We start from the raw sequence: 22,765 nt of genomic DNA on the forward strand, positions 1-22,765 counted from the left end.
TGCACTAAAATATGAATCTGTGATGCCAAGGTTTCATTAAGTCTTTTTCACACATGACAATAAGTGGTTCAGTCTGTTATGTTTGCCCTGCACAAATGCTTATTTGATTAACAATAGCAACAAAAAGCCTGTTTTGATTTAACATGTGTCAAGGATTTTCTGTTTGCTCAAGTTCCAGCTTTACCACATTCATGGAATTGGATGGCTATCAGTGGCTGATGGGTAGATATAACTTTCAGATTCACCTGTTTACTGAAATAGACTGATGTGGAGTCCATGTTTCTGAAGTAAATGTGGAATTAGTTTTTTTGTGGGTTTTTTTGGGCTATGTGGCCGTATTCTGGAAGAATTTATTCCTCATGTTTCACTTGCAACTGTGGCTGGCATCTTCAGAGAATGGTAGCATGGAAGTGAGTGGGGTATATATACAGTATGATTCTTGGTTGAGAGAAAGTGGTTTACATGTTAATCTGTGTGTTGGTCTGTTGGTGAATGGCAAGGCCTCAGGGTAGGATGATATGTGAGGAGGATTTGCGTCTGTTTAATTAGTGATCCATTGTCTGCTGGGAAACCCCCTGACCTTGGGGGATGTTCATTTGCATGTGCTGAGTCTTAGGGCTGAAACAGACCAGGTTCATGGCAACCACATGCCACAGCCTCAATCAGGCTTTTTGCTAGCCCAAAAAGAAGCAGCAGAAAGAAGCAAGTAAAAAGCCAGCTTTTCTGCCACTGCTGTGACTTTACGGCACTCCTGTGGCATGTGCATATAAATGCCATGCTGCTGGAGTGCTGCAAAGCTGCCCACTGTGTGGTTGGGTTGGTGGCTTCACAGCAGCTTTTCTAAACGACCACAAAGGGGGCATCTGTTTCTCCCCTTGTTTTTAGTGTTTTTCAGGACTGGTAGCCAAACTTAGTTTACTTTCAGGATTTCTTCTTCCCTGTTGAAGTTGTCCAGGTGTTTGAGGATTTCAATAGCTTCCCTGTGCATTCTGACCTGATAGTTGTTGGCATGGTCCAGAATTTAAGTGTTTTCAAATAGCATTTTATGCCCAGGTTGGTTTATAACATGTTCTGCTACTGCTGATTTTTCTGGCTGTCCCTGTCTGCCGTGTCTCTCATGTTCCTTGATTCGCATTTGAACCTCCTGAAGATAAGGTATTTTTACCATACATCAAAGGAGTCACAGACAGACTGATGAGGAAACACAACCTCCAAATGATCTACAGACCAACCAAGAAAATCCAGCTAATGTTGTGCTCAGCAAAGAACAGTAGAAACCGCAGATGTTTACCATATACCATGCAGCTATGGAGAAGTGTATATAGGAACCACCAAACAGTGTTCCAATGCCAATCAAGGAACATGAGAACCAAGGGTCACAGTATATATACCCTGCATGCCTCCATGCCAACATTATCTGAAGATGCCAGCTACAGATGCAGGTGAAATGTCAGGGATAAATTCTTCCAGAACATGGCCGCATAGCCTGAAAAACCCACAGAAAACTACGAATGCTAGCAGTGAAAGCCTTTGGCCTCATATTGTGAAATCGATATCAACTAGCTCTGTGAACAGGCAAATTTCAAATTGAAAACAAGAAATGGGAGGGATGATGTCTTGTTCTGGTGATCAGCACCAGAACCAGAATATACTTCTCTTAACATGCATTAAAATACCTCTGTTCCAATGCTGGGAGGCTGTTTGAAATGCATCCCACTCTTCCTCCTGGCATGTCCACTACTGTCACCTATTTCTCACTCTGAGGTCAGAACTAGACACACAGCCATGTGATTGCTGCTGGGTGTCTCATTCTGACTTCATAGCAAAGTGACCCATGGAAGTGGTGGATGTGCCGGGTGGCTCATGGGATACATGTGCAAACAGACACCCAGCATCAGAACAAAGGGGCTTTGTAGTGGAAAAGGTTGGGGCAACTCTGGGACCAGGATACTCTGGATTACCCCTGGAATATCTGGGCTCATGCAGATAGGACCTCAGCAGGATAGGAAAGGAAGAAATGTGTTTAATAAGAAATCATCAGAAGGATTAGAAAAGGCTAAACTAGGGATAGCGCTAGCATGTCCATGAGACTGAATAATGGGGGGGGGGGGTTACCTCAAATAGCAGAATGCCAGGAGTTAAACATTGTCCTATCCCCTCTCTTTCTTGCTCCTGGGATCATCAGAGATATTGTGGATAGATTGTGTGCACACTTACTGCCTAGCCCATAATGCATGACTCTGAGGAAGTATCTCTCAAAGCCAGATATGAGGGGGTATCATAAAGTTTTGATTATCACCTTTAAAAAAAATTGACAGAAAGTTTGTTTTGATTTGTAGTTGTAACTTTTCTCTATGTGGTCACCATCCGGATTTACACATTTTTCCCTGTGTTTCTTGACCTTCTGAATACCGTTATTGTAGAAGTCTGCAGATTGCATCTTAAACCACTCTTCCACTTCATGAATGACATCATTTGTGTTGTCAAATTGGTGACCCTGCAACAGATTGTTCATTTCTGGGAACAAGAAAAAGTCACTTGGTGTGAGGTCGGGAGAATAAGCCAGATACTGCAAAATCTCAAAGCCACATGCCCTTGCTTTGTTAACTGCAACTTGAGATGAGTGATCTGGTGCATTGTCAGCTAGGAAACGAATGCCTCTAGAGAGCATACCGCGGTGTTTCTTTTTCAGAGCATCTCGCAACTTGTCCAGAAGATTGCTGTATTATGTGCCAGTGATGGTTCGTCCCTTTGCAAGGTAGTCTGTGAGAATGATTCCATGACATTCCTAAAAAACTGAGAGCATGACGTTCCCTGCTGACTTTTGCACCTTTGCCTTTTTGTGGGGAGGGGAATCGGCATACTTCCACTCCATGCTCATGGTTTTGGTCTCTGGATCATACTGATAGATCCAAGATTCATCCATGGTTACCAGACAACCAGAAAGATCCTCTTCATCCTGTTCCTGCAGCGTCAACATCTGTCTTGAAAGGTCACACAGTGTTTGTTTCCGAAAACAAATGTGGAACCCAGTGTTCAGACACCTTAGACATGTGCAGTTCATCATGAATAATTTTCCATAGATGACCATAATTGAGACCAGTTTAATTCATGATCATCTGTATGGTTGCTTATCTGCCTTCCAGGATTAAACACTCCACTTTCTTCACTGAAGCCACATCAACCATCAATGATGGTCTTCCAGGTCTTGGCTTATCTGTGAGGGACATGTGACCAGATTGGAAATTCCTTTTCCACCTCACAATAGTGTCATAAAATGGGCAATCATTTCCATAAACTATCATAATCTTATCATGAATTTGCCTTGCACTATTACCCTTCGAATGCAGGAACCTTATCATGCTGCGAGCCTCAGTCTTCTCCATCTTACACTTTAGTCATGTCTGGCACAACCTATAACAAAAATAAAGGACAAAATTGGCTGAATTTCTCAACATTATGCACTTAGGGATCAATGATGACACTGACATAATTTTGTCAATATATCATAACTTCCAGGTGATAATTATTATTTATGATACCCTCTCGTATTTATGCTTGTCTGGCTCAATAGAAGGCAGTACCTGATGCTTTGTGGTGTTGGTGCTGCTCTTCACAGAGCATACCGTCCTTGTCCTGAGGCAGTAGGAAAACCGGATGAGAAAAGAGACAATGGTTTCTTGGCATACTGTATATATCAAGATGCTAGTTTTCAGCAGAGCCACACCCACACAGGAGGATTCTCCTCATGCCTGCTTTAAGATGATAATTTACTTCAAGCACTAGACAAAGACCTTCCTCCATTATACATATGTTTGCTAATCTGAGTTTGTATACAAACCTGCCTCCCTCCTTTGTCTTTAAACTACTTTTTATGACTGAAATTCATAACTCCAACAGGTTATGCACTTCCATTACAGTAGCCCCTCTCAATTTGCATTCCGGACCCACCCACCCACCCTGGCAAAAATGGTGACTTGCAAATATTCAAGTCCCATTGAAAATAATGGTGAGCGCTACCATTTTGTCCCACCCCACTTGCCCCTCCTGCAAAGAGTGAGTCCGTGAACTCCAAGTCCGTGAAAAGGGAGGGACAACTGTACTTCTTACCCCCCCCCCCCCAATTTTCTGTCTTGTCTGTGCACAGAGGCTTGATTCCATGCCCCTAATGAAGTGGATTGTGGCTATGAAAGCTTATGTTAGAAATAACTTCTTCCCCATTAGTCTTAAAGGTGCTACTGAATTCCTTTGTCTTTTTGAACTAAAACAGACTAACAAGGCTCTCTTTGAACATGCCTGAACTATTCAGTCACACACAGAAGAAGAGTGACTCAGAGATGACACGCACAATCCGTTCCACAGCTGAAAGAAGAGAACAGATAGTCAAAGCTGGGGCGGGCAAAATTGAGAAGTTCTAACCATGCCCAAATGTGATATAGTGGTTTGAGCATTGGACTATGATTCTGGAGAGTCTTTGGAGATCTCCCCACTCAGCTGTGGAAATCCTCTGGGGCCCCATTCACACCTATGTTTTTGTGCTGAGTGGATCTGGGGAAATTTAATGATGAAATACCGAATCAAAGTTCCACTATGTTTACCTTGACTGAATCTTTCCATGGCAAGTTAACCCTGTTAATGTTCACATTACTATTGTATTGATTTAAAATGGTGCTGCCATTTCAGTCGTTCTAAGTTTTTTAAACTGTCAAATGATGATTTTTTTCCTCACACTGTTGGGGTGATGTTTTGCCGGTCTGGTTAAACGTTAAACTGCAGTACCAGGTTGTATTGTACAAAGGGATTGTAAACTGTGCAAACTGCTATAATTACTACTGGTGTGTAAAGTGATACCATGCCCTTCATCACCTCGAAGGACGCCAAGGGCAAGCCCCTATGAAGAAACATTGCTGAGAAAATCCCATGATAGGTTTGCCTTGGGGGGGGGGGGGAGTCACACTCTCTCAGCGTCAGAGGCTGACAATGGCAAACCCCCTCTGAAGAAACCTTGTCAATAAAATCCCATGATAGGGTGGCTCTAGGGTTGCCATAAATCAGAAATGAAAGCAAACAAGATACAAAGCAATGGCAAAACCCCCAAACCCCCAGTGGCAACCCCTGCCCCCCAAATCGTACCGGGTGTAATCAGTGTGGGTCGAACAACCTCCTTTAACCCAGTTTCTACATCATAATGTGAATGAGCCCTGGGTGACCTTGGGCATGTCACACTCTGCCTCCTCAGAGGGATGCAAAGGCAAACCCTATGTAGACTCTTACTACTCTCATTTATAACAGTAGAATGCAATTTATCTAATCTAGCCTTATTATTGAGATAGGTTTGTAACTCCAGCTCTGCAATTAATGCTGGAAAGCATTCAGTTGAACAAAAAGTGTATACCATCCAATACATAATTTTTTATTTTTGGCTTACCATCTGATTTAAAGCAAACTCAACAAGCCAATTGTGTGAAAATAACCCTGCTGTCTTTAAATAATTTCCTGAGGATTTGTAAGAAACAAGTTTTGTTCCCAGATGTGAATAATGCCAAACTGGAATGTTGGAGAACAAAGCATCTGTACATTAGAATTAACATTTTATCCATAATAGTATCAATAAAACTGCTTTGGAAAACAGTGCTTGGTTTTATATGCATAATTTGTGCTTAGACATTACTTATTCTGATGGACAGGGAAAACTTAATGTCATGTGTGGGCAAGCAGTTAACCCACACCAACAACACTGTCCTATTTATTTAGTAATGAATAGAAGTCCTATAATAAGAAAAAAACTGGTTCAATTATTTGTTATATTGTATAAAACTTACATTCTTCAGACAAACCTCTGAATATAGTATGGTAACTCTCAAGGTCGGGAACTTGTCCTGCTTTCTGTCCTTTAAAATGGATAGGAATATATCTAATGACAATATAACAAGTATCTCTGAGCTATTTTCGGAAGTGAAGAGTGATTCTCATTTCACTTACCCTTGTGTTTGTGTAAAGATATGACAATCGAATTATGCTGTGGTACAAACACTCATTATAATTGGCATAGTGAGGAGCAGGCTGTGTCAGTCTGCTTACCATATTTTACAATATAAGTTATTAAAATATGGATGGAATAGTTAGGATATTTATTAAAAATAAAATTACTTTATCGTTTAAAATGTGAATTGTTTACTTTTCTGTATAATAAATAATACATTTCCTCCCTGTAAAGCTAGTTATGTTCTTAAAGTCTGACTGAAAATGCAAAAGTGGTATTTTGTATTTAATTCAGGACATTAAAACTTGGTGCAGGCACTATGGAGATCCAACAGCATTTAAAGCAGTCTTGCAGTTTTAATTTTCATTCACAAGGTCTGAAATTGCTGTAGAATAATAACACACAGGCCTTGGCTCATACCTATTAAAATAATGACATAAGAAAATAGGATGAGGAAATATAATGAAGGAAATATAATACAGAAGCTGCTTAAATGAGAGACGCCCTCCCTTGTGCCAGCTGTTGCTTATCTGCAGATTGCCTCTTTGCAAGTCTCTTGGATCTGCACAAGCAAGAACTGTCAGCTCTCCTTTGCCTAAAGGAAGGAACCTCCATGCTTTGTTCTTCCACTGGGGCAACACTAAGCTGCTGAGCATCTGGAGGGGACCCCACAGAGCTAGGGTCTGCCTGAGCCTCAACCACTGGGGCTGGAAGATCAGGACTGGGGTCTGGCAGGGCAAAACTGGGACCTGGTATAGCCTCAAGTTCCTCTTGCACCTGAGGAGCCACGTCCTCCTCCTCGTCCTCCTCGTGGCTGGCCATGACAAATTCCCACACTGGCAAGCCACTGAAGAGAGAAAATGTAGATAGGCAACTAAGGATAGGGTTGCCATTAGTCAGGACCTCCAAACTGGGACAAATGTAGGACAAATATAGGACAACATTTTCAAATGTAGGACACTTTTAAAAAAATGGAGGACATGTGAAAAAATTTGATGATTTTTTTAAAAATGTTAATATAAATGCATGTTTCTTAGGCATCATCAAAATGGAGGACATTTTGGCATTATTCCTAGACAGATGACAGAAATGTACTCCCCTTTCTGGCCAAACACCCCCAACCTCCATTCCAAAACACACACAGCAGCACATTTGGGCATTTCACATGGCTTAACATGGCCTCTTGCATATTTCAGAGGCTTATTGCATCATCATCATCATCATCATCACCACACTATCATTGACAAAACAAGGGAGACTTGTTAGCATTACAAGCACCAAAAACACACAGAAAAGGCACTTGGGAAAAATGCACTTTAAAATATGCTCTTTAAAATATACAGTTTACAAATGCACTTGAAAAACACTTTAAAAACACTTTAAAAATGCACTTGAAAAAATAGACTTTAAAATGCATTTTAAAAAATAGATTTTAAAAAACAGACTTTAAAATAGACTTTAAAATGCATTTTAAAAAATAGACTTTAAAAATGACTTTAAAAATAGACTTTAAAAATGCATTTTAAAAAATAGACTTTAAAAATGACTTTAAAAATAGACTTTAAAAAATAAAAAAACATTCATACTGGAACTGGCCACTCACCTCTTCATCCTCCTCCTCCTCCTCCTCCTCTTCATCCTCCTCCCCCTCCTCCTCCTCTTCATCCTCCTCCTCCTCCTCCTCTTCATCCTCCTCCCCCTCCTACTCCTCTTCATCCTCCTCCTCCTCCTCTTCATCCTCCTCCCCCTCCTCCTCCTTTTCATCCTCCTCCTCTTCATCTTCCTCCCCCTCCTCCTCCTCTTCATCCCCCTCCTCCTCCTCTTCATCCTCCCCCTCCTCCTCTTCATCCTCCTCCCCCTCCTCCTCCTCTTCATCCCCCTCCTCCTCTTCATCATCCTCCTCCGCGACAAAAAAGGCTCTGCCTCCTTAAAGGGACCAGCTCCCTTTTGAGGCTGGCGTGTGGCCAGGGCCCAGGCACGCAAGCGAGCCAATTGCCTGGGCAACTGCTCGGCGCGGTCGCGGAGGAGGCAGAGGAGGAGGTGGGTGGCCAGCCAGCCAGCCCCGCACAGCCCTGCAGGCCAGGGGGATGTGCGGGGGGAGGAGGATGTTGGAGAAGGAGGCGGAGATGGGTGGCTGGTGGCCAGAGGGAGCGCGCAGGGGGCAGCGGCGGCGGCGGAGGAGGAGGCAGAGGAAGAGGAGGCGGATGCGGAAGTGGGTGCCCGGCCAGCTGCATGAGCAGCCGCGGCCATAAAGAAGGCTTGTGCGGGGGTAGAGGTGGCCGCAGGCGGGGCAGTCCCGCTTTTGGCACAAAACCGGACCGTGACCGTGCCAGCAACCCCAAAAGCGGGTTTGCCCCGCCTGCTGCCGGGTTATGGCATCCCTAACTAAGGAGAATATCCAAGGCTTAAAAAGAATACAGTCTAAGAATGAGTAATATGATGTTTAGCATATTTCATTGCCAGGCAGACAAGAAGAACTGAACTGCTGCTTAAGTGTGATTAGTATGCAGACTAACAGTAAGAAATATGGAGAGTTTGGAGAATGTAAAAAAAAAAAATACACTTAGTACAAATATGCAGACATTTTTTAAGTAAGGAAAATCTTGAAATAAATGGAGAATAGGACAGAATATAACCAAAGAATCAATTTAAGTAAAATTTCTAATTTTGGAATCTTGGAATTTAACAAGCCTGGTTGTCTGCTAGTTTCTGTAACAAAGCATAATAATTTAAAACAGAATAGAGTGAAAATGCACAATTGGAGCATAATTAAAACCCTTTGCTCAAGTGGCCCACATGCACCGCGTAAAAGTTTCTGTTTAGAGTGCGATGCAGGCTGCTTGCATAAACAGAACCATAATATCAAGGAGGCACAAAATGTGAAGGGGGCACACTGTTCCGCAGTGGTTCTAGTCCTTCTTGGAGGCATGAACTCAACAGATGGTGCTGGAGGATTCCTGCTTGATTCCTTGGCTATTAGCCTGTGGCATCCCTCCTGGTTCAGTTTTGTCTGCTATTTAACATCTACACGAAGCTGCTGGGACAAGTTATCCTGAGCTTTGGAACTGGAGGTCACCAATATGCTGATGGCAACCAACTTTATTTCTCCTTTCCATCCATTTTCAAGGAAGCTGTCTTTGTGTTAAACCAGTGTCTGCTGTTGGTAGTGTACTGGATGAGAACAAACACATTAAAATATAATGCAGGCAAGGCAAAATTGGGGATAGGGTTTCAGCCACTGTTGGATGGGCTTACCCCCCCCCCCCCGGAAATCTCAGGTTGGCAGTTTGGGCAAGCACCTGAACTCCGATGTGAACCTGGACTGTACTTACACAGCACAAACTTGTGTACCAGCTGTGTTCATTCTTTGAGAAGTCAGGTCTGGCTACAGTGATGCATGCCTTGATTATATCCATTCTGGATTATTGCACTCTATGTGAATTTGAGTTTGCTTCTGAAAACTGTATTTATTTATTATTATTATTATTATTAACCTTTATTTATAAAGCGCTGTAAATTTACACAGCGCTGTACATACAATCTTTTTAATTGGACGGTTCCCTGCCCTCAGGCTTACAATCTAAAAAGACACGACACAAAAGGAGAAGGGAGTGGTGGAGGGGAAGGGGCCTTTCTAGTAGGATAATACAAATAAAATACATAGCAATACAGGAAATGATTCAATAAAATAGACAACAAAGAAACATCAAATAGCAAGTGACAGTTATGCAATGCCTGGGAACGCTTCTCTGAACAGGATGGTCTTCAACTCCGTTTTGAAGCTGGTTAAGGAAGTGATGGCTCTTGCTCGCGGGGGAAGAAGGTTCCAGGAGTGAGGGGCAGCAAGTGAAAAGGGGCGAATCCAGGATGGGGCAGAGGAAATCCTGGGCTGAGACAGCAGACCTTGACTACCAGAACGGAGGGCCCAAGTGGGAAGGTGAGGAGAAAGAAGGTCTGATAAGTAAGGAGGGGCCAGCCCATGGAGGGCTTTAAACGTTGACAGCAGCAGCTTATACTGAATGTATGGAAATTTCAGTTGATCTGGAAAGTTGTAGTGAGATTGCTGACTAGGGCAGGTTATAGAATTAACTCCACTGGCTGCCAGTCTGTTTGTGGCCAGACTTGTTTTATTAGCTGTGATTTTTAAGTAGAAATTTAGTTGATGTTTTAACTGTTGTACTAAAGTCAAAAATTGTAAAATGCTTTTTAAATGATGTGCACTACCTTTGATCTTGTGATGGGAGAAAGGTGGGATATAATTTTTAAGTGCGCACCCAACCCACCCACACAAACACAACCTTACACTGTAATGCAAGTTTTCTCTGCATAAGAGTTTTTCTTCATGCGGCAAAATTTGAACATGCAGTATCCCATAGGGTTTTGCTGTTTGTTTAGACAAATATCATGGTACACCTTTATAAAACTTTAATAGAAAACAACAACAACAACAACTGGTTGGCTATGTGCTTTGTCTCTCTATGTTGAAGTCATTGTACATCTTAACAAACATACATGTGAAGAATCCAGGCCAGTTCTGGGGAGGACTTGGAAGAATGTGGATATAGATATTTCCTCCAAAAAGATATGATTAATTGCTTTGGTGTGAAGAAAATAACCTGCTAGAAGTACCTCTTCAAAGGATAAATGACATCTTAGCAGTTTGGCAGGAAGAGTGCCACCACCATCTTATAGTCATTTGTGGAAGGACTGATAAATAGAACTGACAAATTAGAATTTGAGGGTATTTTGGTAAAGAGGTTGTATGGGACTGCTCTGCCAGATGCTATTCTTCTGGAGTAAACAACGTGCAGCTTCTCTGTACTGGAGAGAAAGAGAAAAGAATTGCTCAATTGTTAATTGTTATAATATTTAAGTGTTATACATTACAAATCTAGAAAGAATTAGGATGAAGGGGAGAAATGAAAGCAAAATCATGCCTTTAAAATAAGCCTCTACCTCTTCCATTCATGCTGTCATTGAATACGTGGGGTTAGTAAGAGTATCTTAAAAGTTAAAATGTAGTTAAAACACCTTTTGTCTACTTTTGCTGAGAAGCCTCTGGACACTCCTGGATACAGAACAATTAGCTCTTTATTTTCTCCAATACATCCAGCTGTTAAGGTAGTTAATGAAAACATCCTTGGTTTCAGCTCTGAATGTCATACATGAAAGAAATATAACTTATTAGCATTCTGCCTGTACTTCAGAAGCAAAGGGCAGAACATATTAGTGGGTGAGAGTCAGGGTCTCTTAACACGTGAAAGGTTTACCCAAAAAGTTTTACTACCAAGTAGGAAAATGAATACCTTTGTGTATGAAAATCACAGCCTCATGAAGTCTTGGTGCACCATGACAACTGGTGCCTTTCATTTCAAAGGGTTTAGTCCAAACTTTAAAGGAGTGCTGAACCTATTTTGGGGATAGGGTTCCTCTTGGATGGACCCTTAAAATTACAAATTAAAATCCAGAGTAGATTCAAGACCTCGCTGACACCAAAGCCACCTCTTTTCAGCATAGGATGCTGCAATACATTAATAAAATATGCATATGATGGATGACCTTCACTGAGAACTAGACAGGATGAGTGTGTTCCTATTGGTTCTTGCAATGTTTTCCTCTGTCATCACCCATGGTATCTTTCTGAGCTGCCTCTCTGGGATGGGCCACAAAGGCAGTGTTTTACAGTGGTTTGGGTCCTACTTGGAATGTTGAACTCAGAACATCATGCCTGGGGATTCCTGTTTGATGCTATGGCTGTTGTCCTAAGGTATTTCCCAGAACTTAGTTTTATCCCCCATGCTATTCAATATCTACATAAAACTCCTAGGAGAGGTCTCCTGAAATTTTGGGGACAGATGTCTCCAGTACACTGAGTTTAATGCACAGGCCCCTGGAACGGCCCTTGTGCGTTACAAAAGGGGCTGGGCTGGGGCCGGAACGAGTGGGAGATGCATTTTACCACACACAAAAGTCTTCATTCTGTTCCATTCCGTTTCCCATCCGTCTAGGGATGCCAAAACCCGGTGGCCCCCGTGACAAACCCGCTTTTGGGGGCCCCCTGCCGGTCCCGGTCCGGTTTGGCCCCCAGCCCCCGGTTTGGGGCCCGGCGCGGCACCAACCCACCTTCCCCTGCTTCCCCGCGTGGCCGCGCCACCCACCTCCTCCTCCGTTCGGAAGCGAAGGAGGAGGCGGTGCGTGGGGGAGGGTGGTGGGGAGGGGGCCATGGGCGTGCACAGGAGGCGCACCTCCTTCTCCTCCTCCTCCGTTCCAAGCCTCCCTTCCTTTCTCCCTCCTTCATCCTTCCTCCTATTCTGCCTCCCAGCCCAGGCCCAAGCGGAGGAGAAGGCAGAGGTGCCTGCCTGACTTGGTGCTCCCTGCGCGTGTGCGCACGCCAAGGCAACAGGCACTGGCAGGCAGCCACCCACCGCCTCCTCCGCCTGGCGCACCTCCGCGCTGGGCACTTCCTTGGGCCCGGGAGGCAGAGGAGGAGGTGGAGGTTACAAACTCATGCACAGTGAAAAAAAAACCAAAGTCCCTTGACCAAGTACACACTTCTGAGAAGTACAGTTGAATCAGAGGGCAAATCCACTTCTTGTTAAACCACCTTGACATATTCAGTATGAAACCCAAAGAGTTTGGTTATGGAATAAGCCTCTGAAATATGCAAGAGATTGCCATGTTAAGTAAAGCCATGTTCAATGCCCAAATGTGCTGTTTGGAATGGGGGGAGGGGGGGTGGCCAGAAAGGGAAAGTACATTTCTGTCATCTGTCTAGGAATAATGCCCAAATGCCCTTGATTTTGATCATGCCTAAGAAACATGTATTTATATTAACATTTTTTTAAAACCCTCAATTTTTCCGTGTGTCCTCCATTTTTAAAAATGTGCCCTCCATCTGAAAATTTTGTCCTACATTTGTCCTACATTTGTCCTGGTTTGGAGGTCCAGACTTATGGCAACCCTAATGCTCCAACTAGGCACATTCCTAGCAATAGCAATAACAACTTCATTTATATACTGCTTCATACTGCTTCATACTGCACTAAGCAGTCTCTAAGCAGTTTACAACTGTATCTTAGCTTACATTCCTACATGTGTCAGATCTGGCCTTACTGACACATGCCTTGATCCATCATGTTTGGATTACTGTAACAGAATCTACATGGGCCTGCTACTGTAAACTGTTGGGAAACTGCAGTGAGTTCAAAATGCTGCAGCCAAGCTGCTGACTGGAGCAATTATAGGGAACACATAACTGTTGAAAAAGCTCCACTGGCTGTCAGTCTGTTTCTGGGCACAATTCAGACAGTTTGTTATGACCTATAAAGTCCTGTAGGATTTGGTTGCAGACCACATGAAACAGTGCACCTCTCAGTATGAGTTTGCCCGAGTTTTAAGATCCACAAGAGAGAGCTCTATTTTGGTAAAATTACCATCAGAAGCACATTTGGTGAAATCATGGAAGATAGACCTCTTGGTGGCTGATCCCAGACTGTGGAATTCCCTTCCCTGGCAGGCTAGAGTGGTCCCCCTCTTTATTCTGTTTTGACTTGAGTGTTAATTGTTCTTTCAGAAGGTCTTGTAATTGAGGTATGTTTATTAGTATTTGTATTTTTGTGATTATCATTGTATTTTAACTGCCTTTAAAATTTGTTTTAAATGAATGCTTTTAATATTGTTTATTAACTTTTTAAAACTTTTGTATTATCCATTGTTTTAACTGTATTTTGTTTTAATTCAAATCATTAGCTGCATTGGATTCCATATTGGGAGAAAGGAGGAATATAAATAAAACAAAACAAAACATTTTCTGCATGCTTGTTTGGCATGTCTGTGCTGTGTATAGTTTTTCATACATTAACGTGATATCTGCGGGGAATGTATTACGTGATGTGGGCTGTTTCTGTTGCTATATCCTGTGACATGGATTCTTTTGAAGGGAGGTTCTGCTTCTTTCTTGCATAATACTCACATATGTGATTCTTTGGACAACATTACTTCAGTAAGAGTCAGTAAGAGTTTTTTGTCATAGTAATAACAAGGGCTGCTAAAACTGTACTGAAGAGATTTTGTATGCTCTGGGCTTCTCCACATAAGGAATTTGGAGTCTTGGAGTTGTGCCCAATAATTTTGTGTATAATTGAAAACTGTTGGTCATTGAGCTGCAGTGCTAAAAGTAGTCGACTGAAGAGCATAGAAAGAGAAGAGGGAGACCACAAAACTTAAAGATAGGAGGGTGGTGGTTTGGTTTGTGTGTGTGTGTGTGTGTGTGTGTGAGAGAGAGAGAGAGAGAGAGAGAGTACAGTTGTATGGTAAATTTGACTTTAGGAATAACTCCATTTTTATATCTTTTATATGGCCCAGAACCATATTTTCCCTTTGTTAGATATGTCTTGATTTTACTGAATAAAAACATGGGGGAAATAACAAAATAAAGCTTAGCGTTTTTGAAGTAAAAGGGGGAAATCACTTAGTTTGTTGCCATGTTCAGAAATGATTGTTTTTGCAAGGAAAAGAAAGAGTGTGCACTAATACAGTGACACATCACACTAAGTTAAGTCGTCACATTTTCCTACTTCCACCCCAATTCTGTTGATAGTTTCTATGATCTGTCCTTTGCTCACTGTTGAGAATTAATTTGAAGCAAGGTTTGCCTGTGCTTGGCCCAGTATCTTCTGAAGTGATAATAGGTCTAACTGCAGTCTTCCTGTTCACTGCAGGATTAGCCCAGATACAGGATTAGAGGAGTATTTAGTAACATCCTATTCAGTTTTGTCCGCTGCTGTTCTTGGTAACTACCAGTTAGTAGGTGGTTGACAATGAAGTGAGCGGGGAATATTCAGATCTATAAGCACAATTATGTTGATTATATGCCAAAGCCTCTAGCAACCTGTAGTAACCAGCAACATTCATTCCAATGCAAACCATTAGAAAGCTTTGAGCAAGTTCAGCAGGACACGTGTCTGGCTTCAGTTTAAAACAAGGCTTGCTGCTGTGCAGTTTTGGGGTCAGCGAACCTGACTCCCATTACTCAGTACTTGGTAACAATGGCTAGTTGTTAGTTCTCCATGTTCTGGTGATAGCTTTTACATGTGTGGGTATGTGCCTTCAAGTCATGTTATGGCATATGACGAGCCCATGAATTGGGTTTTCAGAGGCAAGGAATATACTCAGAGATATTTTCCAACATTTCACAGATGAAAGCAAGGACATGGGTGGCCAAGCAATATCAGTGTGGTTAAGATGGTAAAGTGCACATGAGGGAGAGCACACAAGCTCTGAGAGGCTGCAGGAAGCTGCTTTCCCTTGAACCTGTTGGGAAGGGCAAGACTCCCTCTTTCCACTCCCCCCAGGATTAATTGCATGTGAATTTATTTAGTACTCTGAACTCAGTTTGCACCAACTGAAGTCAGCCAAGGACAAAGGGGGGAATGTGGTCGGGAGGAAGGAGAAACAGACATTTTACAAACAGCTCAAAAAATGTGTTGACAGAGGATTAATTCGGACTGGACCTGCCAGATTAGGACAGTTGGACAGCATGCTATTAGTTGCTTGCATCTGACAAATAGGGGGCACAGGCTCTGTCTGAATAAGGTCCTAGGTTCAGTCTGTGGCATCTCTGTGAAGGCATAGGAAAGACCTCTGTCTAAAACTCTGGACAGCTGTTGCTGTTCTGAGCTAAATGGACCAGCCATCTGACCACAAGACTTATGTTTTGCACCTAATTGGAATGCTGCTAGTTTCCAAGATGGATCATGCTCTTTTACCCCCAGGAAAATCTGAACCCCAGCATAGTTTGGTCTATACAGTATTTCTTACATATGCATTCTGCTTTTCAGCCACATATTTTGTCTCAATTCAGCCTATGGCCATAAATATCAATACATTATTCTGCTGACTTGTGCTGTATATAAATTAAGGTAAGGCACAAGCTTTGAACACATGATTATAAACTGAAAAAACAGTAGGACAAGGCAAGAGGAATGGAGACAAAAGTTATAGAAGGGAGGTAGTTTGACATATCCACTAAGCACTTATGTCTTCTAAGTGGGTCCAGGCTAGACTTGGCTTGATGATTTTGCTTGTTGTAGGTTCTTCAGGCTAGGTGGCCTTTCCTTTGTACTCTCTGAGCAACCTAACAATCTTTCAACCTTATTTTGGTGCTAGGGTCTAAAAAGTGTAAAATGGATTCTTTTAGGGAAATGAACATTTGTGGTAGCAATGTGATCAACAGTTATTTACTATTACTGAGGTGATATTTAAATCCATATTTAATTCAGTGTTCCTAAACTGATCCATATAATGTAGGTTTGCCCATTTCAGTCTGTGCCATCTAATTCTGGTAGGTAGAGGTCTCTCACACTGACTTCCAGTTTTGAGTAAAGAGTTAGGCACTGATCCTGCAACTTTGTGCATGTAAAGTGTGTTCTCTACTAGTGTTACAGTCTGCACAACAAGCAGAATTGGGATACTTGAATGCTGTAAAGAGAAGGGCATTTGACCATATGTCCATACATTCATTTGTTCACTAACTTCAAATTTTTCTTCCTCCAAAAATCCAGTCATATTGCGAATAAATAATGATTGTGATATATACAGTACCAAACATTTTCAAAGAATTTGTAACTGTTTTAAAATATATTCAATTGCAGAGACATTTAGTGTGTGTTAAGAAGAAAAGAGAGTACAGCATAGCATGGACACTGAAGGATTCCCTCCACCACCACCTCCTGAAGGTAATAAACTAGCAGCATCATACTAGAACGTGTGTGTGTGTGTGTGTGTGTGTTTTAAATCTTCCTGTCAGTTTTATTTCATAGTATACAACGGTTTTTATATATGGATTTAATAATATTTTGAATTGCATTAATTATATCACCAGTGTTTATGAATTCACAAGAATTACAGCCTTCTTTAGAGCATGTGTTTTGAATTCTGCTGATGATTTCATTCGCTGGTACTAGCCTTTAAAAATAAAACTTTATTTCAAATAAGTTTTGCATTTGTTCCTCTGCCTGGAACTGGTTTCTGTTCTTCTGTGATCTAAAACACTAGTGTACTAAACACAGTTTAGCCAGTTTAAATAGAAATATTTTTTTCTTGTTTAAGGACAAGTGAGCTTATTATTTTAAAAGCAAGCTGTAGCCTCCAGTCCCCCATTAGCCATCATTGTACAAGCTCCTGTTTATGTAATTTGAGTATATACATTGGAGTCAAGCCATAGAGAGGAATTAAATAAAATTTTCTGCACAATATTAGCTAAGCTGATCAGGGAGGGTTGTTGTGTATCTAGATTGGCTGGGTGTGGTATGTAGTAATGGATTTATTTTCATCCATATGTAACACTCAGAACATTGCTTGGCTGTGAGGCTCCTTGCTTTTTGGCACTTAGTCTGGAAAGGACTTCTCTTTCCATGTACTCCCCAACAACAATTTATGGTGGGGAGGATTCATGCAGTTCTTTAGATGTTGCTGGACTGCATGTCCAGTATTTCTCTTCATTCAGGACATTTTGACCATTACTAGGAAGCTTATCACACACCTTTTCCCCCCATTATGGGAACTGGAAGGGGATGCTTGGGGCCACACGCGACCTGGAAAAAATGGAGTTTATTGCACAGCAAATTGTCCTCAAAAGTGCCCTGTTCCATCCCCTGGCACCAAGCCATCCCCATTCAGTGCTGAGGGGTGCCATTTTCCTTAGTCGGAAAACTTCTGACCAGAACATTTAATGCTCCTCAGCAATGAATGGGAACGGCTTGGTGCCAGGGAATGGAACAGGGCCCTTTTGTGGACAATTTGCTATGCGGTAAATTCCATTTTTCCCGGTTGCGTGCATACCCGAGCATCTCCTTCCAGTTCCCATAATGGGGGGAAAAGGTGTGTGATAAGCTTCATAGAAATGTAAAACCTTTGTATTTGAAAGGGGTTTTTTTTGCTAGTAAGGGATAAGATAATGGTTACAACTTCATTATGAATTTGAATTATAATCAGTTTTACTTATGCTGTAATGATTTATTGGTATCCAACCCCCCTGCCATGCAGGAAGACACCATCAAAGCACCCCAACAGATGACCATCCAGCCTCTGTTTAAAAACCTACAAAGAAGGAGACTCCACCACACTCCGAGGCAGCAAATTCCACTGTTGAACAGCTCCTTACTATTCTTCCTCATGTTTAGATGGAATCTCTTTTCTTCTAGCTTGAATGCAGTAGATTTTAAAAATAAAAACAAATATATGTGGTGTACCTCACAGAGTTGTTGTGAAGATTAAAAAGGATTAGTCCATATGTACCTTCTTTATTCCTTGGAAAAGGGCTAGATACAAATGGGATGAAACCTTTGAGAATTCCAGCTTCTAGGTTTCCAAATGAAGGAAACTCTGATCTTTCTATTCGGACAAAGACTAAAACACAAAAGCTAAAATTTTAAAACTGCAATACATGTGCAGGAGATGGAGCCCTATTTGATGTTGCTATAGGCCTCAATCAGATGGGTGGCTTGGAGTGACTATGAGCATTCCCCGAGTGGCGTGGGACCACGCAACCAGATGCTGCCGTCCCAAGACCAGCCATCACTGTGGTTTGCAACAGACCACTGGCAAGGAGTGCTTTTTTGCACTCCTTCTGTGGCCATGTTTGGCCCACTTTACGTGGCCACGGCACAGCTTCAGCCCGATCCAGGAGCGTGCATCATCTGAACGCCATGCCTCCAGATTGGCCTGAAGCCAGGACTTTTAACCTGTCTGTTTCAGGCCTAAAGTTTTCTCTGGCATATCTTCTTAGGATGTAAAGCATCATGATTCTTACTCAGTAGTAGTTCTTCCCACAACAACACCCAACAAAGATACAGCTGTAAGCATACCGAAATCTCAATGCACAAGATCCCATCTGATCTTGGAAGTTAAACAGGATCACCCTTATTTAGTATTTGGATGGGAGACCACCAATGAATACCAAGTGTTATAGGTTAGATTTCAGAGGAAGGAACTGAGTATTCCTTGCCTAAAAGACAAAACAAAACAAAAATCCTATGAAATTCATGGGGTTGCCATAAATCACCATGGGATTGACAGATGACTTGAAGCTACACACACACACACATAGCGGCTTCCATATTTTATATGTATATTGCACCTTTGAATTGTAGATTTAGGGCCAGTCTTGATGTAATACAGAAGTTGATGGAAAAGATTGCCTACATTAAAAAAGAAAGGAAGAAAGGATGGATGAAGAAGTGATGGTAAGGGAATAGGTGGTTCTCAGTTAAGAAGACATTTGATTGGTAAATGTTTTATTACAGTTTGATTAACAAAAACAGAACACAAAGGAATGAAGGAGAAACTGCCCAAGGAATTAACTGCAAATTAAAACACCTGCAGTACAGCCCAGATGAAGCTGTCACGAAGAGGAGAGAGACAACTATCACTCCAAAGTAGCTATTTGTAAGCAGTAAAACTCATTTTAAGAAGGGCATGCATAGATCAACTTCTCTTTCACATCCCGGTAAACAAATATTTAATAGCTCTGTAGAAGAAGCTGTATTTTGCCAACTTTTAGTGCTGCAACCCATTTTTGGTGTAAAATTATATCATTTTCTTCCTACTTTAACTTTAAAATACAAAGATGGAGCTACAGCTTGTGTAACCTATGGCCTAAATTCCTCAAGGGAAATATGCTGATTGAACTGCCTCTATTAGTGGCACTAGGGGAGGAGACAATATATCTTATCCCCACTGTAGTTTCCTGTGTGGTCCCAAAATTTGCTGCAGGTAGCTAGGAAACCTTCAGGAAACATTTTTTCAGGCATTGCTGAAGGCTGCAATAGGCAGCAGAAACTAAAAAAAGCTTTGTTACAGTGGTGTCGTAACCAAAGGCCTGCAACCATAGCTGTTCAGTACCTAGTAGAGTTTGCAAGATGTATTTGATGCTGTGTTTTTTCTGCTGCTGCTACATTTTGGCCTGTGAAATAAAACTATTGAGAATAAGTGTGATATGACAGCCCTGTTTAAATATTTGAAGGGATGTCATATTGAGGATGGAGCAAATGTGTTTTCAGCAGCTCCAGAGACTAGGACATGGAGCAATGGATGCAAAATACAGGAAAAGAGATTCCACCTAAACATTAGGAAGAACTTCCTAACAGAGCTGTTTGATAGTGGAACATGCTCCCTTGGAGGGTGGTGGAGTCTCCTTTGGAATTTTTTAAACAGAGGCTGGATGGCCATTTGTCAGGGGTGCTTTGATTATGAGTTCCTGCATGGCAGGGGTTTGGACTGGATGGCCTTTGTGGTCTCTGCCAGCTCTATGATTCTGTGATTCTAAGTAGGACAGAACTGGACTGTGTGTATAAGTTACATTACAGAATTTGTTACCTTTAAAATCTTGAATAAATAAAAAATACCTCATTTCTCAGCAATCATATTAGTGACAGACAAGTGTAGCAACCCTGTGCGTGAGCACTTAGCACCAAGTCCTATTGAGTTCAACAGGATTTAACCCACATAATTGAATACAGGATTTCAGCTTGATACAGTTGCAGAGGAGTAAGTAAATTCATTAAAATTAAGTTGTATAGTCAATTATACTTGTAAATTATGGACTGTTTTCCTACTTTCATATCACCTAGGATCAGGAGTTTAATGTTAGAACTGAATAGATCTGCATGACTAAGCCTGCTTTGTGGGTTATAAAGTATTGCCTAACTGAATAGCAACAGTAGAGGGAGTTGATCTTTGTCTCTGTTGCATTTGTTCGTAACAAATGCCCATTTAAGCACACAGACAGTTACAAAAAATGGTAAAATGAGGCCAAGATTTGAGATAAATGAGAATAGCATCTGAACTGTAATCAATAGTCTTTTGTTTCTGAGGCTGTTACTAACTTGTTTTGTGCCTGAATTTATTTTTAGAATAGAATAATGCATAACCCCCCAAAAGGCAGGGGTCAAGTTATTCCTCTTAAATAGCAGGAGAAAAAAAATCTGACAAAATATTAACATCCTATTCAAAGCAATCTTTTATAGTAGGGAGGTGGAATAGAATAAATCTGTTTTTCCTGCCTGAATACTATATTGTATACTCAAAATGGTATGCCTATAGATGAAAGAATATATCTCCAATGCAGTAGTTCTCAAACTGGTGGGACCACCTAGAGGAGGCAAAAGTTACTCAAGGGATGCATGAGACTTGAAGGCCCTGATCCCTCTCCTCTTTTTCTTCCCAAACCTTTTATGTCCTGGAAGGGGAAAGAATGGCAAGGTGGGCACTTGGAGCAGCTGCCTCTGCCTGAGGGATGAGAAAGAGGAGAGCTATTTTCTTATAAGATGTTAAAATATAATATATATAAATGTGTGAATGAAAATAGACACACTAAACAAAATATTTTTATTCATATACTGTGTTAAGTGTGGGAAGTGACATCTGTATGTAGATGTAAAGAGCTAAAAAGTTTGAAAACCATTGCCCTTATCTACATGTCACATGTTTGGATTTGTAATTGTGTGTATAGAAGAAGGGGCATTATTTTGTCAATAACCAGTAAATATATTTTAGATGTTTGAAAACTGGGATTGTGATGTTGATAGATAGGCATCTTAATATTTGCTGTTTCTTGAGTTCTCATTTTTTGCATTCCAGGGTGGTTTTATTTTGAGGATTTAACCAGGAAAGAATGCAAGTATAGATGACAGCTTTCTTGTTCTGTATTGATCCTACATCCTTCGTTAGCTTTCCCTGACAAAATGGAGATTATAGAATCAAAGAGTGTGACTGCGTGAGACATACTTCAGGAATAACAATGCACCTGGCAACATTGACTTCATTGTGGTTTTGTCTTTCTTAATTGTGCAAACAATTACACGGATGTCTGCTATGTGATGAACAAGGGTATAAAAATTCCTGGACTTATAAAGAGAGTGCTCCTATTTTTTGTGACATGTCATAAAGTAGAACATCATTTCTCCTTGACATTACATCTTTTCCAGTATAATTCTGTAATCTATATTTGATCCATTAATAAAAGTCTTGACCCTTGTATTCCCCCTTTTATCAGGCAGGCATGACTGTTAAGATACACTAAATTATCTGGCAAATTAATTATTCAAATTAAACCACATCGAAAAGGAAATCAAAGCACACCTAAACAAAGGTTTTTGGACCAGAGTGGGGGATATGAATAAAAAGCAGTAAAGAAATGTATGTTGTTTGGATTGGTAGCTGTAATGCAGAGATTCCTGCTAATTAATTAAGGATACATTTGGCAAAAAATCTATTTATCCAAACCTGGAAGATCTTTCATGAGTTGGTGCAAACTAAATTAATAAATATAATGCTGTTTGTATTTGGTAAAGATTGTATTGGTACTAAACATCTGCATCATACTCTAGAAATAAATCCATGAACAGAATACAATACTAAATAAATATGACATGGGAATGACAGTAACAATGAGATTTTTGTTAGGCATCTATTCCTTCTGCACTGATTATTTTGGGGAGGGGGGTTGTATTGCATACATGCTCTGAATATAGAGGCCTGTTCTATTGCTTATTTTTCTGAATTTAACACAAGAAATACTTTTAATAGCTCTAGGCTTCAGTCCAGAGTCTGGCAGAGCCAAAATGGGATCTGTCCAGCCAGAAAGATGGTGAATTTTCTTGGACAGTAGAACACTTTGCTCTTTCTGTTATTTTCAGTGTTCCAGTGCTGCAAGAAGACATAGAACTTTATTGCATTGGCTCCTTCCGTTCCGTTTTGAGCACGGAACGGAAGGAGCAGGGA

At 41.2% G+C, this 22,765-nt stretch overlaps 1 protein-coding gene across 4 annotated transcripts in view; it reads left to right on the forward strand.

The window, feature by feature from the left end:
* Positions 1-22,765, forward strand: part of ARHGEF10 (Rho guanine nucleotide exchange factor 10) — a 132,061-nt gene that overhangs the window by 12,022 nt on the left and 97,274 nt on the right. For all 4 annotated transcript variants that reach the window (XM_089531073.1, XM_089531075.1, XM_089531076.1 and 1 more), the window contains exon 2: positions 16,636-16,719. In XM_089531073.1, the coding sequence (XP_089387199.1) occupies positions 16,680-16,719 (40 nt within the window). In that variant the 5' untranslated portion in view covers positions 16,636-16,679. The remainder of the gene's footprint in view (positions 1-16,635; positions 16,720-22,765) is intronic.

Source organism: Sceloporus occidentalis, unplaced genomic scaffold (genome assembly GCF_023333645.1).
Source record: "Sceloporus occidentalis isolate IW3139 unplaced genomic scaffold, rSceOcc1.0.p SCAF_6, whole genome shotgun sequence".
Lineage (NCBI taxonomy): Eukaryota > Metazoa > Chordata > Lepidosauria > Squamata > Phrynosomatidae > Sceloporus > Sceloporus occidentalis.